The sequence below is a fragment of the Castor canadensis genome, chromosome 10 (assembly GCF_047511655.1).
Source record: "Castor canadensis chromosome 10, mCasCan1.hap1v2, whole genome shotgun sequence".
NCBI lineage: Eukaryota > Metazoa > Chordata > Mammalia > Rodentia > Castoridae > Castor > Castor canadensis.
The window spans coordinates 62,314,804-62,335,761 of NC_133395.1; the positions used below are offsets into that span (position 1 = coordinate 62,314,804).

General features: G+C 36.4%; 1 protein-coding gene across 8 annotated transcripts in view; it reads right to left on the bottom strand.

The window, feature by feature from the left end:
- Cab39l (calcium binding protein 39 like) overlaps nt 1-20,958 on the bottom strand; it is a 126,631-nt gene that overhangs the window by 65,661 nt on the left and 40,012 nt on the right. For 4 of the 8 annotated variants that reach the window (XM_074043432.1, XM_020170868.2, XM_020170871.2 and 1 more), the window contains 2 exons: nt 8,042-8,236; nt 290-429 (listed from right to left, as the gene is read on the bottom strand). In XM_074043432.1, the coding sequence (XP_073899533.1) occupies nt 290-400 (111 nt within the window). In that variant the 5' untranslated portion in view covers nt 401-429; nt 8,042-8,236. The remainder of the gene's footprint in view (nt 1-289; nt 430-8,041; nt 8,237-20,958) is intronic. The other 4 variants (XM_074043430.1, XM_020170872.2, XM_074043431.1 and 1 more) reach the window with 2 other exon arrangements.

The window sequence follows — 20,958 nt, forward strand, 5'->3', positions numbered from 1 at the left end:
AACTTTTCTTCTCTTTCGAGTCACTGTAACACAACAGACCAGCAAAAACACTGAGCTCTTTAAACTCTGCAGTGTACAGTGATCCAGGGTTGATCAGAGGCTCCAGATAGTAAACCAAGAGTTTAATACAGCAGACTGAATAATCCCAGTACATAAAACATGAAACTAACATACATGTTCTTCTACAGACCCTATGTGCACACCACAGAACATATTTGTGATCCTTCATTAAGTCTTTACATTAGTTTTTGAATATGACTTTTCATAATGTTTTTGTTTTTGTTCATACCTTTTCTGTCTTTTTGTCTTGTTTTTCCAAAATAGCCATATTGTCTTTCAGAATTTTCACAATTTCTGCTGGGTTTTTGTGTGATTTACTAAACAAAGGCATTTTTTTCATGTATAAACCTCTTCTTCCAGTACAGAATGCTAAAATAAAAGAAAAAAAAAGCAAACAAAAATCATAACTTTAACTCTTAATACACTTAAATTGTTATACCAAAATATCTTACAAGTTTTTGATAACATCAGTTCAATAATTTGAAACATTAAGTGACCAAACTAAAATGTGTTTCAAGTTTTATTCCAAATTTAAATACATATTAAGTATCACAAGATATATATATATATTTTTAATTGTTTTATTATTCATATGTGCATACAAGGCTTGGGTCATTCCTCCCCCCTACCTCCAACCCCCTCCCTTACCACCCACTCTGCCCACTCCCTCTTCCTCCCACCCCCTCAATGCCCAGCAGAAACTATTTTGCCCTTATCTCTAATTTTGTTGAAGAAAGAGTATAAGCAATAATAGGAAGGAACAAGGGTTTTTGCTGGTTGAGATAAGGACAGCTATACAGGGAGTTGACTCACATTAATTTCCTGTGCGTGTGTGTTACCTTCTAGGTTAATTCTTTTTGATCTAACCTTTTCTCTAGCTCCTGGTCCCCTTTTCCTATTGGCCTCAGTTGCTTTTAAGGTATCTGCTTTAGTTTCTCTGCGTTAAGGACAACAAATGCTAGCTAATTTTTTAGGTGTCTTACCTATCCTCACCCCTCCCTTGTGTGCTCTCGCTTTTATCATGTGCTCAAAGTCCAATCCCCTTCACAAGATATTTTAAAAGCTTTACCTAAAAGTTTTTACTCAAAGTCTAAAATTTTTCCTATAAAAGAAATATAAGAATTATGCAAAATCAGGAAAAAGACTACTTTTGGTATTTAAAAATAATATTTTGACTAAAAAGAGTGTTGATAATAAGAATAAATGACAAACTAAAACATGTAAAGTTGGTTCATGCCTACAATCCTAGATATGCGGAAAGACTACAGTTCAAGGCCAACATGGGCAGAAAGTTCACAAGACCCTCATATCTCAACCAAAATCTGGGTGTGGTTGTGCCCACCTGTCATTCCAGCTACACAGGAAAGCAGAAAACAGGAAGACTGAGGTGCAGGTTGGCCCAGACATAAAGTCAAACCTTATATCAAAAATAACCAGTGTAAAAGGGCTGGTGGAGTGGTTCAAGTGGTCTAGTACTTGCTTAGCAAGTGCAAGGCCCTGAGTTCAACTCCCCCACCACAAAATAAACAACCAGAACCCATGCAAAACAAAAGTGGGATTAGGATTCCGACAGTGGTCAAAACTGTGGTATTTAAAAGCATACCACTAAGTACTGCATGCCAACTACTCTATGTAACATTTCCCTACTTTTTATATCCTGAATATCATTCCATGATCATGTTTAGATCTACCACAACATTTTAGTCACAATATAGTATTCATTATACAAATAAATACACCAAACTTTTATTTTACCAATATCCTACTGGATACTTGGGTGATTGTCATTGCCATCCCCTCCCCCTTTTTTGGTGGTGAACTTAGGGCCTCGTGCTTGCTAGGGAGGTGCTCTACCACTCAAATCATGCCCCCAGCCCTTTTTGCTTTAGTCATTATTGAGATAGGGTCTTATGTTTTTGTCCAGGTCATCCTGGACTGTGATCCTCTTATGCCTCCAGCATAGCTGAGATAAGAGGCACCCACTACCATACCTAGCTTATTTGTGGAGATGGGGTCTTGCAAACTTTTTGCCCGGGCTGGCCTTGAACCATGATCTCCTAGAGAAGGTACAAAGCCTACCTCAGAGTTTTAAGAATGCACTGTACTTATTTCACATCATCAGAAGATGATGGCATGTTAGTTCACAGACTGACACTAGATGAGTGCCTCCTAGGCACTGAAAACTGCCAAGGCCACACACTATCAACCTACCCCAGTGCTCCTGCTGACACTGGCCCTGCAGCACACAAACCAACAGACCAATACTGGTCCTGCTGCACTTGTCCATTTTCAAGAGGGAATAAACAGAATGAGCAACAAACAGCAGGTTCTCAAGAGAGAAATGCCCTGCAGACATGGACAAGAAAGACTGGTTGTGAATTAATTCTGGATAAAGCTAGAACAGACATGATTGCAAAAATCAGTCATTCAATAAGTAAAATATGAGTTTGACAAAAAGGGAGCTGGGTAAAAGCATAAGACTGAAAATACATACATATATACACATATATAGTCACATGCCCCAAATGGAGCATAGTAATCGAAAATCTGCACACAGCAGAAAAGATACTACAGAAAATTGAGGAGAACTGCAAGGAAAAAAATTAGTCTACATTTATTCATTCAAAAAGTATTTACTGTGGCTGGGGATGTGGTTCAGTGGTACAGTGTTTGCTTAGCATGTATGAGGCCCTGGATCAAATTTCCAGTACTAAAAAAGGGAAAAAAAATCACTGTGCACCTTGTGGCAAGCAATGAAATAGGAAATGCAAAATCAATCAGTCTCAAAGGACTCACAATGAAGTAAGAGATACTCTCACTACACTTTTGCTTTCCCAGAAGGCCAGAAAAGGTAAACAAATAAACAAAAACAAGACAATGGAACGAGGACACAGAGCATGTATAGATATATATTGCTATCCCTGTATAGATATTTTATAGCAGTATGAAGAAGATAGAATGTTATTCTATAGGAAACAACAATGGGTGGAGAGAGTAGTGAAAGCCAGCACAACAAAAGGAAATATGGAGCAGACATAACAGCTTTGGCAGAGAAAAAGAAACTTTATCACTTAAAAAATTTTTCTAGCCAAGATTAGTGATGAGATGCAAAAGAAATGAATATTCCTCTTTCAAAGCATGTTCTAAGGAAATGACCTTAAACAACAAAAACAACGGCAAATCAGATTGCCTTTGGATTTCCATAAAAGTAAATGCTATAAGACAATGGAGAAAACCTACAGAGTTCTGGGAAGGAAAGTATACAACCTCACAATTAAATCTCTAGCTAATCTCATTTATGTGTGAACAGATTATGTATACTTGATAAAAATTTAACAAAAAGATAAGATGGAATCAAGCCCATGAAGAGCTCAACAAAATTAATGCTAGAAATCAGGAACAGTCTTGAAAGAAAGCTTTTATATTGTTAGCAGGGTATGTGGGAGGGTGAGAATCTACAATTATAATTCATTCATATGGGAATAAAAATAAACAAGAACTGAATGAAAGAAGATAAAGAAAAAACCATCCCAAAAATCTCCAAGAAAAGAAAAGAAAGGAAGAAAAAGAAAACAAAATCTCTGGAGTTATGTGGTCCCTGTTTCTTCTGGACAGATCTGTCTACCCCATCCCATCAAAGAGTGGGAACATGGCCTACTCATGGCCAGAGTATTCCACTGCCCTGCATGCAGTAATTGGCTCTCAGGTGGGTTGTGACACAAGATAATCAAAATAAAAAAAAATGAAAGACAACAAGTGTTGGTGAGGATATGGAGAAAAGGGAACTCTTTTATGTTGATGGGATGTAAATTAAACATTCACTATGGAAAATGGTATGGAGGTTCCCCAAAAAAATTAAAAGTAGAACTACCAACAATCTAGTAATTCCACTTCTGAATATGCATCCAAAGGAATTGACATCAAAAAGTTGAAGAGATGTCTGGCTTCTCACGCTCACTGCAACCTTACTCATAGGAATCAATATATAGAATCAGCCTAAATGTCCATCAATGAATAAATGGATAAAGAAAATGTAGCACATATACAGAATGGAATGGCATTCAGTCTTAAAAAGGGGGCTACAGGAATCTTGTTGATTATAGTAACATAGATAAATCTGGAGGACATTAGGCTAAGTGAAACAAGGTAGGCAAAGAAAGAAATACTCTAAAACAGATGCGCTTCATAGAAGTAGAAAGTAGACTGATGTTACCAGAAGCTGGGCAGGTGGGAGAGAAGGAATGAAAAATGGTGATTGAAGGGTACAAAGTTTCAGAAAGAGGAACAGGTTTGGAGATTTATTGGCAATTTACTGTCAGGAATAGTATTCCACACATCATAGGACACAACTACAACTATGTAGAGCAAACAAAAATACAAACACAGAAAGCCTATACATTGGACAATATTTTTAAGAAGTGAATAGTTATTGCCTCTGAGTAGTACAGTCCACTTATGGATGCTTAATTTTCTTCTTCCCTCAAATATTCTGTCTATTTTTTTTTTCAGAACTGTTTAATAGACCAAGCAAGTGCTTTTATAATGGAAACACTTTCTCTCCTATGATATTTTAAATGAATAAACAAATAACCAATTTTAAAAGTTCAAACTGTGGAATATCTGATCATCATGCCTTCTTAAAGCATTAGTCAAATATGATTTCTTTGGCTATGAAGTTTCATGAAGAGTAGTACTTGGCTCAAATTATGGAAAGAAAGCCAAGAAAGATCATTTAGCTCTGCTCCCAGGGAGCTCTGTGGATTTTGTAGTGGATTTTTGGCAGCAATCCCTTTCCTGTTACACAGTAAAATACTTCATATTCCTAACTTGCATGTGAGCATCAGTGAAGATGGCCCAAAGTCAATCACTTGAGTAAGCAACTAAAATGAAGAGGAATGTTTGGAAAGCAAGTACTTAGGGGAAGAGATCGCTCAGGGCATTAAATATCCTTGTAATTATTATTCCATACAAAAGATTTCAAAGGGGGAAAAATGTATGTCTATAGATGGCTAATGAGTAGGCCTTTATGTCTAACTGTGCTGTTCAACAACTGTTCTCCTTTCAAAGGTTTTCTCAGCATTTCCATAGGTAAAACCATACCAAGTACCTGAATGACAGGTACTTCATTAATTAAACTTCTTTTCCTCCACCTTTGTTTTTAATCAAAAATGAAAGAGGCAGGAACATTTCCAAAATTCTTTCTTAGTTATAGTTATATGTTATGATATCAAATCTATTGCAAAGCATTTTACACATGTCAAAACATCTTCCAAATCAGTATCTTCTTTCAGTTTTTCCATTTTAATTAACTAAAGGCCACAACTGAGTTTTGTACTGAAAACCTGTTATGTTCAAACCCCAACTACCACCAAAAAAAAAAAAAAAAAAAAATCCAAGATGAGTTTAACTCGCACCTATGGTTGTTTGTTCCATTAAACATGTTTATGGCATCACTAACACTAAATTTTATATATTGGTCTTTATTTTATTTTTTTTTTTGGCAGTACTGAGGTTTGAACTCAGGGCCTCATGCCTGGTAGGCAGGTGCTTTACCACTTGAGCCACCCAAACAGTGCTATATATTGGTACTTTAAAGAAACTAATAGGGCCAGTATAACTAAACTTAAATTGGACAGACTTAATCTGAGTTTTTCAGATAGGCCACATTTCTTCATACTGATCTTAGTGAACATATGCAAATAGACAATCCTTTTTAGTTAAAGTTAACACCTGACTTCAGAATGTCTCAGGTACTCCACATATTCATCATGTAAACTCTCTCCCCTCTTTATCATCCCTTTTCATTAAGGGTGGCCACAAGTTATACCAAGGTCTTTTCTTTTTCTCTTACAAGTTAGGCCTATTCTGCCCTACTTTTGCTTTGTTCACATCTCACAATTCAAACCGTTCTTGTCAGGCCATCTATTCTTATAATGAAAAATGTATAGCCTTAAACCCTTCACCTTAAGCTATTCTCTTCCATTTTTGTGAACCAAAGAAACAGTTTAGTCCTCATGTAATAACTACATCAGGTGTCCACCATGTGCCATGTTTATTAAGTTAGCCCTCAGAAATGGCTAAGCATAAAAACAATGAAAAGGGCTTAGAATAGCTCAGTGGCAATGAAAAAGACAATTCACTGATATCATCATTAGATTGACTTTCATAAACAGTGCAATCAACCTTGGAAGCTCCTCAAAGAACCTAGAAATCTTTATTTATAAGTATCCTTCCAAATACCATTTACCTCTTATTAAACTTGCTTTTCTGGAAGCATTAATATGTAGGATAAATAAAAATGATGCTGGCATCAACATAATTGTTTTATATTAAGTTTCACCACTAGAATGGATTTTCTAATATTTCTCAAGGTGGGAATGATCTTTCTATGATGTGAGTAAAATACATTCTTAGGCTACAATAACACTTAGCAGCCACTTGATAAACTGTTTCCCAGGGAAAATTCACAAAAACCCACTCACAAATAAATTTCAGAAATACAAAGCATTTGTAAATTAGGGATTACTTATTCTTTCTTTCTATATTTACATTCCTGTGGGCTTAAGAAATGGTGTCATTGCTAAGGGAACACTAGTGAGTAACTAGTTTAAAATGAAACTTTTTTTCCTGAAGACTGTCAAGTTGAAGTGCAAATTTTCCATTCATCTAAGGACCGAGTATGGGAAACTGTGTAAAGAATACTGGTCCAGGAACAGTTTCCACAGACCAGCTGATTGGCTTCTTATACACAGGGGAAAAAACCCTAACGCCACAAAACTGCATGAAACAAAACCTGTTCTACAGGCTTCTGTACACATAGAGGAAATATTAAAGAAAGTACACCCATTGTATGTCTAGGGTGCAAATCTTTTTAATATGTTTGCTGACACTGTGCAGAAGTTTTTACTTTAGCTAATTTTTTTCTGCCTTAAAGGACTCGTTTGAATCAGTAACACTTATTTCTTGAGGCTAGCAGAGGGCAGATCAGAAACTTTGCTCAGAATGATGCATCTTTATGTAATGAGTAAATTTAGGAGTTAATATATACCTCCTTCTTTCCACAAAGGAATGATTACACATATATTATATAATATATTATATATATATATATATATAGAGAGAGAGAGAGAGAGAGAGAGAGAGAGAGAGAGAGAGAAAGAGAGAGAGAGAGAGAGAATATCCTAAAGATTATACAAATAAAGGCTCTATTGGCATATAAATAGATTATTTTAAGAATTTATTTTTCTTTTTTTCTCCTTTTTTGCTCACACACACACATCTCGTAACAGTTCTTCAACACAACATGATTTTGAGAGCTTGGTATTAGCTGCATGAAAAAAAACTGCTTCATTACCTAACTTAAAAAAATGTGCATTCATTTTATGTGAAATAGTAAATTTTATAGGCAAATTATTTAATTTTTATTTTCCTTAAAGAACTTTGGGAAAAAAATCAAGTGTGACTTACTGGATCTAACAATAGCATTCAGCATTTAAGTTATTTTAATTAATGGTGTCAATATTTTAACCTGAATTATGATGGAATGATACAATTTATAATAACTTATAAAACCAAGCACTGCAGTGATAACTTTAAACTTAGTAACAATGTACAGAAAAGAGTAACTTTTTAATTTTTATCCAGTTAAAAGAGAAACACACAAAAAATGGTATACTGCCACTATTTCTGGAAAGTCTTTGTAAATAAAACCCATTTCTAAAATAAGATATCCATGGACACAGAATAGTTGGTAATGGTTCAAGTGCCTCAGGCAACAGAGAAGTATTGTTTTATAGTTGCCTTTTCAAACCTCTCCTAGTAAGAACAGTTCATCATGCACAAAGAATCAATAACAGTATAATTAAAAAATATATACACATATATAAGATGTAACTGCAGAACCTAGATTAAAACTGAACTGCGCCATACTAATTGCTTTTCTACAACTCAAAACCATATAGCTAACCTTGTTGCTACTCACCAAATGGTACAGAGACGCCCAGGCTCCTCTAAGCAACAAAAAATCCACACATGGTGAGGTGCTGAAGACAGCTCTTTCTTGGGCTCAAAGCACTTTAGACCAAGTAGCCTTTATCTTCCAGTTAATACAGGATGCCTCCTGTTACCCAGTGCCGCAGAAGAGTTTCACAATTCCCTCTTGACTTTCTGCCTCTGGCTTTGAAGAGTAACAGTTACCACCGGAAAACGTTAGCAGAAAATGATCACTTGAACACTCACATAGAGCAGCTGTAAATTTCCACTCTGCTTGCTCTTAGATTCCAAGCCTTGCTTGTCTCTTAATCTGTCACAGGCAGTTCTGTTTCTGGTCAAACCAGCTTGCTTATTTGTCCTCCTCTCCCTCTCCAGCACAGGCTTTTAGCTAGCTATACACCACACAGTCAGAGCTCCTTTTTCTTTCTTCCTCCCCAATTGTATAATGCCACAAGAATGCATGTAAAGCAATTAAGCTGAAGCAAAATGAATTCTTGGGGAATTCATTTGATCTAGAGACAAACAAAAATTTTCCCATCACTTTTTTCCCCTGAGGTCTTGAACTTACCCATCCATAGGGTTTTGTCAACTGACTAAAGTGGCTTGACCATATTGCTTAAAAATGTAAATAAGGGTTTCTAACAAAGGCATGTTGATAGTAATAATAACAGATTAGTCTATTAATGTGTTATCTTCTTAGGGAAGATGTTCTTCTCTATCACAATAGGAAAGTGAAGCAAGTAAAAATGCAAGTACTATGAACTTGCTCTTCAGATACATAACGAAGAAATGTTGGAATATTTATCATTTAATTTCAATAATATAATTTAATAGATTTTAATATGGTATGTTTTGAAACTCAGTTCAACATTTACAGTCACAAAGGGAAAATTATGAAGAACACAGAAAAACAGAGACACTAAAAATGCTAAATAGAGCAGTTTAATCATTATGTGCAAACTAGATATAATTATTAAGCATCACTGGTCAGGAAATATTATATTTCTTCAATAAGAATTGTGAAGGCTAACAACTACAAAATATTTTAAAATTATTGATCACATACAGAGTAAGATATAAGTATAGATCTTTAAGCAAGGTTTGGGAATGAAGAATTGATGGAAAGCTGAGTGGGATGTTGGCTGACAGGCTTAGGTGGTGTTTGTGGGATTTTTTGGAGTGAGAAGGCAATGTACACAGCTTGGAAAACAAGCTGGCTCTGTATGGAAGCTTGTGAGAGCTGCTTGGGAATTTTATTCCAGTCTCTGAGCCCCAAAGACTTTCAGGTTCTCTTACCTGAAGTTTTCAATCAAAAGTCTTGGGCCCTTCTTTTGCTAGAGCTCCCAATCACACAGCTAACAAAAGTAGTTATTAGAGCTATTAGTAACACAGCAGTCTTACTCATTGCAGACCTAAACTATTTCTAAGAATATGAACTGAAGGAAGATAAAAGGTAAATATCTGTAAGTAGTTGTTTATACAACGTGGGTAAAAAAAGTGCTTGCCTCGTATGTCCAAGGCCCAGTAGCATGTCCAAGGTTCAATCCCCAGTAGTTCAAAGAAAAAATAGAAAAAAGAAAAAGAAGTAAAGCAACTAAAGTTTGGCCTTAATATATAGATTCCTTAATTTGGTTGATTTACAATTTAAATAATTTGGCTATTCCTTAACACCTAAGAAAAAGGAATCAAAGAAGTCTAGAGATTAATCTGTCAATAATTCTTTCAACCAATAGTTCTGCAAAATTTTTAATTTTCTTTTTTTTTTTTTTTTTTTTGAGACAAGGGCTCACTATGTAGCAGAATTTGGCCTTGAGACTTCCAAGTGCTAGCATTACAGACATGCACCACCATGCCCAGATCTTATTTCCTATTTTTAAAGAGATGTTAAATGGGAATTATACTAAATCAGCAAGGGGTATTAAGTACTAGTATGTTGGGTTATATTTTCAAGAGGTCTAGCACAGTCAGAAAAATTCAGAATTTGTAAAAGTGGTTCTTAGAATGAATACAAGGTTAGTTAATTTTTTTTTAAGTTACTTTAAAGTTGGGAGACTTAGACCCTATTTGGTAGAGCATGTCTATAATCCCAGCTACTCAGAAACAGATATCAGAAAGATCATGGTTTGAGGTCACCCCAGGCAAGACCCTGTCTCAATGAACAAGCTATGTGTGGTGGCACACATCTGTAATCCCAGCTACACAGGAGGCATAGATAGAAGGATCATGGTCTAAGGCTGGCTCTGGGCAAAAGTGAGACCCTGTATGAAAAATAACTAAGGCAAGACAGTTTAGGGATGTGGCTCAAGTGTTAAGAGTACTTGGCCTAGCAAGTGTGCGGCCCTGAGGTCAAACACAAGAACCACAGAAATAAACAACTAAGAAAAAACTTAAATTGGGAAACTCTATGAACCTGCAGTAGATTCAAAGTCAAGGAGTTTAAACTATATAAAGGCTAGGGATGTAGCTCAGTGGTATAGTGCTTGCCTAGCCTGGCATGTGTAAGGGCCTGGGATTCAATTCCCAGCATCTCACACACACACACACACACGAAAAAAAATATATTTATATATAAAATTACAATACATAACTAATATTTATGGTTAATAAGACTGGCTATATATGATTGTGCATATCTTTGATTCCTATGAAACATTATTTTTTTCAGAAACACACAAAGAAATCTATTATTTCGAAAGGAGAATTGGGATGAGCTTTTTTTTCTCTGACCATAGCACACACAGGGAAAAAAAAAGTTATTTCTAAAATTTTCAACAGGTAAGTAAATATCCTGGTAGAAGGTCTATTAATACTTGAAAATAAAACAAAAAAAAGAACATTCTTCTAAAAGTTACTTGGAGGCCAGGCACAGTGGCTTATACCTATAATTCTCATTACTTGGGAAGTAGAGATCAGGAAGACTGAGGTTTGAGGCCAGCTCAGAGTAAAAATTAGTGAGATCTCCATCTCAATCAATAATATCTGGCTCTAGTTGAAAATGACCAGGTTAAAAGCTGGGGAAATAGTTCAGTGGTAGAGCACGTGCCCAGCATGCACTAAGCCCTGGGCTCAATCCTCAGTATTAGTGGTATAAAAAAAAAAAAAGTAATTAAATAGAACACATAATAAGGGAAAGAAGTAAATAAATAGAAGCAGATTCAAAAGTAACAGAAATGATAGAATTGGTACAAGAAGATGTTAAAATGTCTATTATAAATAAAATCCATGGATTTAAGAAGGCATAAGAAACGTAAGTATGTTAAAGAGAGACATGGAAGATGTAAAAATATCCAAATCAAATTTCTGCAAATAAAAACTAAACTTCTGAAATGGAAAATTTATCACACAGGATGAACAGTAGACTGCTCACTGCAGAAGAATCAATTAGTAAGCCTGAAAACATAGCAACAGAAGTTATCAAAATAAAATATTGAGAGGGAATAAAGATTTGAAAAAATGAATAGATCATCTCTAAATTATAAGAAAACCTCAAACAGCTTAAATATATCATTTGAGTCCTAAAAAGAAGAGAGAAGTAGAAACAAAAAAACAATGCTAGAAGAAATAATGGTGGAAAAATTTCAAATTTAATGAAAATTGTAAACTCATAAATCTAAAAACTCCAAATAGAGAAAATACCACAAGGGTATATTACAATCAAATTGCTTAAGACTACTTTAAAATATTTTCAGGAAAAAAGGGCATATTACGTATGAGAAAATCCAGAAAGAAATGAGAACAGACATCAAGAACAATGCACAGGAGATGTCAGCAGAGCAACACTGTCAAAGTATCAAAAGAAAACTGTATCTTTCAGAAATGAGAAGATGGAAAAGTTGAGTCAATCAACAATAGACCAGAACCACAAGAAATGTTAAGGGCGGGGGGCCCTTCCTTCAGGCAGAAAAAGTATTCCAATAAATGGAAATCTTCACAAAGGAATGAAAAACACCAAAAAGAATATAAATTTAAGTAAATAAAAATATTTTTCTTGTTTCAAAAATCCCTTTTGAAGGGCATGTATTTGCTTTTGTCTGTATGGAGGTTTGAACTCAGGGCCTCGCATTTGCTGGCAGATGCTCTATCACTTGAGTCACGCCCCCAGTGTGAAGAGAATGTACTTTTAAAGCAAAAAAAATATGTAATTGGGAACTTGTGATATTTGTAGAAATAAATTAAGAAAACAATAGAACAAAGGATATGAGACAGAAAAATGGAAGAACATGACTGGAGGTAGACTATGGTAAGTTAAACATCCATACTCTAAAATAAAAAGTAACAACCAACCAAACAAACTAAAATATACAATCTAATCAGATATAGCAAGTATGTCAGAAAATGAGATAGAAGGGTATAATAAAAATTGCTAAACACAATTAGCAATGAACTAATGAACACAAAAAAAGGCGTAAAAATGAGGAAAAAGGAAATAACATGCAGGTGGGACAACAGAAAATAAATAGCAAGCTGGTAGAATAAAATCCAACTATATTAATAATCACATTAAATATAAATGTTCCAAACACTACAATTAAAAATCAGATATTGTCAGGCAGGACCAAAAAAAGGGGCAAGTTCCAACTACATGTTATATAAGAAACACACACCAAATATTAAGAAACAAATATGTTTAAAGTAAAAAGATAAAAAAGATATACCATGCAAGTTATTAAAACACATTTCAGGGTTAAGAATATTACTGGGGATAAAAAAATTCATAATTATAAATGTGTCTATTCATCAAGAAGTCATAAACATCCTCAACATTTGTGAATTTAACAGAGCTTAAAATACATGAAAAAATGAAAGAAAAGGAGAAAAATACAAATTTATAACTATAGGCCAAGATATAAATTCTGCTCTCTGAATAATGCACAGAAAGGTAGTTAGAAAATCAGTTAAGAATGTAAAAGACAATTTGACCCAACTGACATGTATCAAACAAACCAACTGACAAAAGCAAGTATACATTCTTTCTAAATATGCATGGCATGCCTACCAAGACAAATCATATTCTGGGATATAAAACAAGTTAAAAAATATTTAGAAGAACTTCATTCATACAAAAGATGTTCTCTGGTCTTAGAAATCAATATAAAAGATATCTGGGACATCTCTAAATATCTGGCAAATAAACATCACACTACCAAATAATTCATAAATAAAAAAGCAAATTGGAAAGCATTATGAACTGAATGAAAACAAAAAAGAGGACATATTAAAATCTGTGGGCTGGTGGTAATAAAGTATTTAGAGACATGCTTCACACTGAATTCTTATATTACATGAGAAGATAGGCATCTAATGACCTCAGCTTCTACGGAGGAAACTAGAAAATAATCATAAATTAAACCCAAAGCAACAACCAGGAAAATAATGAGGAATAGAAATAGAACAAGAAACAGACAATCAATGAAAACTAAAATTGATTCTTTGAAAAAAATCAATAAAAATGATAAATATCTAGCAAAAATGACAAAGATACAAATAACCAGTATCCATTCTGAAACATTAAATCATAGAACAGTTATGAGAGAATACAAGTGAATGTTTATCTAATCTTTGATTTGTAAGACAGTTTTTTTTTCAAACTAGATATACTTGAGAATAATGTATTTGGTTCTGATCCCTTTTTAAACTTTAACTGATTATGACTTTTTCAAAAACCAGGATAACCAACTGTCATATAAAACTCTCAGGAATGCTTTTTGTAGTGGTGCTATACCAGGTACTTAGTACTGACTCCTTACTTGGACCCAAGAATTAACTAAAAGCAGGAGAAAAGCTTGCCATCCCTGCTTCCATTTTACATCTGTCTCCTTTACTCTTGAGTTTCTTCCCTGAAATCACTTTGGGTTCTAGGAAGGACAGGATTGATCAACAATATCTTCATGGTAAGGGACTGAAACTACCTCCAAGGGAAGAAGAAGCAGAGCTTTGCAGGACAGACCACCCCTAATGAGGACAATTACCTATAATGATGAGGCTACATCGTATGGAGCAGGAGCAATTATTTCATTGGGAACCAGATTTCTCCCCTCAAGTGAAAATGTGGTAACTTCTCTAGACTCCTGGCAGAACCAAAATGGAGTTAATAAACAACCAGGTCACACTTTGCCTGGGACTGCTTCACTATGGGTATCTCTCTACCCCTGCCCAAATCTCTATTTAAACCTGAACCTGAAGCTCATGTCAGTACCCAAACATGGGTAAAGTGCTTACTTTTGCCTCTTCCTAAGTGTGTCCGTGTGTCATGTAATAAATCTTGCTCTGTCCTTCACAACTACACATCTCTTTATTTGACATAGCAGGCAAGTGGCTGAATCTGACCTGTTGGAATCTCAGAGATGGGTCTCTAGCTTAGTATATTTCCTATAAATAGGAAGATAGATATAAAAACATAACCAAAGTTAAATGTTTTTAGCCTGGCTCTGATGGCTCATGCCTGTAATCCTAGCTATTTGGGAGGCTAAAGAAGGATCTCAGTTTAAAGTTAGCATGGCCAAAATGTTAGTGAGACCACACCTCAACCAATAGCTGGGAGTGGTGGTATGCTTCTGTCACCACAAGTTATGTGGGAGCCTGAGATCAGGGAGATTGTGTTTCCAAGCCAATCTGGGCAAAAGGAGTTCATGAGACTCCGTATTCAATGGGGAAAAATCTTGGGCATGGTGGTGCATGCCTGTCATCCCAGCAATGCAGGAAGGATCATGGTCTGGGCCAGCCTGGGCAAAAGGCGAGACCTCATCTCCAAAATAACCAGAGCAAGAAATGACTGAATGTGTGGCTCAAGCAGCAGACTATGTGCCTAGCTAAGTGCAAAACCCTGAGTTAAAAAAAAAAAAAGTTAAATGTTTTTACCAAGATAATTTCCTAAGTCCATTTAGGGGACATACAGTAATGTCTGAAGATGTTATGATTGTCACAACTGAGAATCTACTATTAGTAACCAGTGGCAAGAGACCAGGAATGCTGCTATACATCCTACAATGAAAGGACATACACCCCAACAAAAAATTATCCTGCCAAAGATTTCTCCAGTGCTCTGGATTGAAACCAACTTCAGTTCAAACTTAAGCAGTATCACTGGAGATATTTCTCTGCCTACATCCCTTTCTCCTGTGCTGTCTCCATTCACAGTTGGGCTCTCTCCACATGTTGACAAAAAGATGGTTCCTACACAAGAGGCCACGAATAGCAAAGGCAATACTCAGTCAAAAGAACAATGCTTGGAGGTATCACAATACCTGACTTCAAACTATATTACAAAGCAATAACAATAAAAACAGCATGGTACTGGCACAAAAACAGACATGAAGACCAGTGGAACAGAATAGAGGACCCAGGTATGAAGCCATACAACTATAACCAACTTGCCTTTGACAAAGGCGCTAAAAATATATGATGGAGAAAAGACAGCCTCTTCAACAAAAACTGCTGGGAAAACTGGTTAGCAGTCTGCAAAACACTGAAACTAGATCCATGTATATCACCCTATACCAGTATTAACTCAAAATGGATCAAGGACCTTAATATCAGACCCTTAACTCTAAAGTTGATACAGGAAAGAGTAGGAAATACTCTGGAATTAATAGGTATAAGCAAGAACTTTCTGAATGGAACCCCAGCAGCACAGCAACTAAGAGACAGCATAGATAAATGGGACTTCATAAAACTAAAAAGCTTCTGCTCAACAAAAGAAATGGTCTCTAAACTGAAGAGACCACCCAGTGTGGGAGAAAATATTTGCCAGCTACACATCAGACAAAGGACTGATAACCAGAATATACAGGAAACTTGAAAAACTAAATTCTCCCAAAATCAATGAACCAATAAAGACATGGGTAAGTGAACTAAACAGAACTTTCTCAAAAGAAGAAATTCAAATGGCAAAAAAACACATGAAAAAATGCTCACCATCTCTAGCAATAAAGGAAATGCAAATTAAAACCACACTAAGATTCCATCTTAGTGTGAATAGCCATCATTAGCAACACCACGAACAACAGGTGTTGGCGAGGATGCGGGGGAAAAGGAACCCTCTTACACTGCTAGTGAGAATGTAAACTAGTACAACCACTCTGGAAAAAAATTTGGAGGCTACTTAAAAAGCTAAACATTGATCTACCATATGATCTAGCAATTCCACTCTTGGGGACATACCCAAAAGAATGTGACACAGGTTACTCCAGAAGCACCTGCACACCCAAGTTTACTGCAGCACTATTCACAATAGCCAAGTTACGGAAACAGCCAAGATGCCCCCACTACTGACGAATGGATTAAGAAAATGTGGTATTTATACCAAATGGAATTTTATGCAGCCATGAAGAAGAATGAAATGTTATCATTTGCTGGTAAATGGATGGAATTGGAGAACATCATACTGAGTGAGGTTAGCCTGGCCCAAAAAACCAAAAATTGTATGTTCTCCCTCATATGCGGACATTAGATCAAGGGCAAACACAACATGGGGATTGGACTTTGAGCACATGATAAAAGCGAGAACACACAAGGAGGTATGAGGATAGGTAAGACACCTAAAAAACTAGATAGCATTTGTTGCCCTCAACACAGAGAAACTAAACCAGATACCTTAAAGCAACTGAGGGCAATAGGAGAAGGGGACCAGGAACTAGAGAAAAGGTTAGATCAAGAAGAATTAACCTAGAAGGTAATACACATGCACAGGAAATTAATGTGAGTCAATGCCCTGTATAGCTATCCTTATCTCAACTAGCAGAAACCCTTGGTCCTTCCTATTATTGCTTATACTCTCTCTTCAACAAAATTAGAGATAAGGGCAAAATAGTTTCTTCCAGGTATCGAGGGGGTAGGGGAGAGAGGGAGGGGGTGAGGGGTTAAGGGAGGGGGTGGGGGAAGAGGGGAGAAATGACCCAAACATTGTATGCACATATGAATTAAAAAAATAAAAATAAAAAAAGATGGTTCCTGACAGAGTACATGGCCTTGGTCCTCAAGATCTCAAAAGTATCTTAATAGCCATAATTATGTTTGAAAAATGACTGGTCCTGGGACTAGGTATCTAACCATGGACTAATGGAAACCATAAAAATGTGATGCTTTTTTTGAGCAGCTTAGCCGTTGAGTGTATAAAAGAGCTAGGTGACTGACGGTCATAATGTAATGGGGGCCCTAGGAAGTAGGACCCCTATAGGCCCTAGGAATTAGGATTAGCCAGGAGAAAGACTCATCTTTCAGCTCCAGTAACTGGGGCCCACAGCTAAAGCTACTTAGGTATATTTCCTGGCTTTTGTTTCATCTTTTCTATAAATTTTAACACTGAGAACTTCTCTCTCTCTCCAGTTTTAGCCAGAACTGCAAATAAATTCACTTTTCCAAGTCTTTTCCTCTCAATATGAGTGTTCAAATCCAGAACTAAGCTTTATGGCCAGGACTTCCAGTAACACTAAGAGGTGGAGAAAGGCACAATGAGAAGCTCACACTATGTGGTCCTAGATCCTAGAGACTGACTATGGAAAGAACGTCAAGTCTTCTATCAGCTTCCTTCCAGGCATTAAGTAAAGTGCTGGATCAGATTATTTGTACTGTGATTTAACTGCAAAGAGAGTATAGTAGATTCACTCAGTTATATTTGTGTACAATAGAATATCATTCCACAATCGAACCTGGTTACTTGGCATCCATTCCTACCCTTTTCCCACATCTTTGCTTTGAAGAATGGTTCTGCCTAACATTAGGCAAGTTTTCCAAATAAGATTAACAGTGTGCTTACTCTTGCTCAAGCTTGTTTAACTACTGTATCTAGCTCCAAGATCTCTGCTGGCTTCTTATGGCTGGATTATAAATTTAGCACCCCCACCACTCACATTCAATAAACAAGGCAAAGGGAAAGCAGGATACCAATAACACATACTGCCACATGAAAAAGGGGAGTTGAAGAAACATCAATACCTATAGTGTTATGCTGGACATAAAAGCAGGCTTCTCTGTAGGGGAAGGGAAATGATATGCATTCCATAGTTACCAAACGAGTACCTCTAGTTCCAATTTCTAGGAGACTCCCCCCCCTAATCCACTGTCCTCTAGTGTCACATTTGAGAAGGCACTGTGGGTGGTTCCTGTCTGGGATCTTTCCTGTAGAACCAGTGCACTTGTTTTATGGTCAGTTTTAGGGCCTGGGAGTGGTGAGGGGATGTGATGCCACACTAATTTATTTCTCATGCTTGATTTTTTTGAAAATATTACTATTAGATTCTTGATTGGCTTTTAATTCCTTTGCTCTGTCTTGTAATCAAAGCTAGAAATTACTGAATCTGGATCTGCTGTTATGATTTTTGTCTCTAACAGGCCTCACTATTCTCAAGCCCCCAGGCCAAGTGCTTCCATCTTGGGCTCTTCTTCTAAACAAACAGCACAAACCTGCCCTCTTATAGCTAGGCTGAATCATAGCAGGCAGCTCTTTATCTCAGGGTTGACTTGTTATCTTGGTCTGTCAGGGAGGAAGTGACAAAAGATGGTTGGTGTTCAAGTACATCTTTCTTACACTTTCTGCCTCCCTGCTTTGACTTATACCAACTTACTGAAGGGCTGTGAGCATATCACAGAGACAAATAGGCAGAATCAAAGCTTAGGCAGACTGCAGTAAAAAACACCCTGTTTGTTGACTCCAGGAGAAAGGGATCAAACGAGCACAAAGAATTTGAACATGGCAGGTTTTTTTTCATCAACAGTCAACCGCTCCAAGAATGGAGAGAAAAGGCTCTCTCCAAAACCATGACAGAAAGAAACAGCAGTCATATAACCCTTTAGCCCCCAGACAGATAAAATAATACCAAAGAAGTCATGGGCCAAAGGATTAGACTTTAACAGGTATAGAGCAGGAAGAACTGGGGAGGCAGAAAGTAAATAAACCTGAACAACAGCCAGAGGTCAAAACTGCAGCACTAGTCACAATAGCCAAGCTATGGAAACAACCAAGATGTCCCACTACTGAGAAATGGATTAAGAAAATGGTATTTATACACAATGGAATTTTATTTAGCCACAAAGAAGAATGAAATTTTGTCATTCGTAAGAAAATGGATGGAACTGGAGAACATCATCTTAAGCCAAGTTAGTCAGGCTCAGAAGGCCAAAAATTGTATGTTGTTCCTCATATGCAGATAATAGACCTAAAACAAACGCAGTAATATTACTGGATATGGTTCAGACACTAAGGGGAGACTGTGCACGGGAGGAATAGAGAAAGGGAAGGAAACCTAAAACTTGAATGTGGTTGATGTGCTCCCTGTATAGGAGCAAATACAGTAATCTTAAACTAGCTGAGGCCACTATGGGAAGGGGACTAGGAAGTAGTGAAGAGGACTGGTAGAGCTGAACCAATTTAGGTTGCAATACACATGTTCATGGAAGCAACACAAGGAATCTCCCTGTATAGCTATCTTCATCTCAAACTAGCAAAAACGCTATGCTTTCCTTTTATCTTGTATGTTTTTTCTTCAACAAAATCAGAGAACAAGAGGGTAGAACAGGTTCTGCCTGGAGGTGGGGGGGACAAGGAAAAGGGAAGAGGTGGCCCAAATAATGTATACACATGTAAGTAATTGTAAAAATGATAAAATTTAAAAAATAAAAGGTTAGGCAGTTCTTAAGATCTCAGTTTTAAAACAGTCCCTATTTGTTACTCTTTCCCATGTAAGCTCATTCCATACTTTCCATTTATAATCCTTGGATTTGAATTCTACCCAAATAGAGCTTTGAAACAACATATTATCCTACTTCTGATTCTGATTCATTTAACACATGGTACACTGAAATCGCTGGTAGAATTTTGTGTCCATGTGTGCACTGTGTATCCCTATGTGACAGAGCTGAGTTGGGTAGTTTCTGCTTTCTGGTGTTTGTCACAAATGAAACTGCATAAAAAGCACACATGATACTGACATTATACTCTGATTGTTCCCTAATATATCAATCACACTGGAACAAATTTGTTTTCAAAACAAGTATTACTGTAAAAATGATTATATTACTTTTACCACCATAAAATGTATGTGCATATATGTCTGTGCTAGAGTATGTGAAAACTTATTATGGACCTATTGGTATAATTTTCTAGTCCCCTCCTTTGCTTTTATGTATTTTTTTAAAATACCCAAGATTCCACACATGAAAGTATGCCATACTTGTCTTTGTGAAACTAACTTATTTCACTTTACATCATGGCCTCCAATTCCACCCATTTCCTGTAAATGACATAGTTTTGTTTCTCTTTATAGCTGAATAAAACTCCATTGTGTATACATACCACATTTTCTTTATCCATTCATCCATTGATGGGTACCTAGGCTGACTCTATAACTTAGTTACTGTGAATAGCACTGCTATAAACATGGGTGTGGACCACAACCCTCCTACCTCTGCCTCCTGAGTAGCTGGGATTATAGGTATGAACCATCATTCCTGGCCAGGTGGGTTTGTTTTATGAAATTTGGTACGTCAATATTTGATGAATAAATATTTACAATCCTTCTACCTTCTTGCTGGATTGTTTCCTTTATCAGTATGCAGTAACCTTATTTATCACTTTTGAGTAATTTGAGCTTGAAGTTTACTGTCATATCTGAGGATCTGTGCATAGCTACTCCAATGTGCTTCGGGATCCTATCTCCTTTGTGTATCATTTTTCCATACGTTCACTTTCAGTCTGTGGGTGTCTATGCCAGTGAGGTATGTTTCTAGCAAGCAACAAACAGTTGCATCTTATTTTTAATACACTCAAATAGCCTGCATCATTTACTTATTTATTTAGGAGACAGGGAGTTTTGAACTCAGGCCTCACCATTTTAGTCACATCTCCAACCATCTTTTATTTTTAGTTAGTTATTTTTTGAATAGGGTCTTGTGTTTTTATGGGGGCTGGCC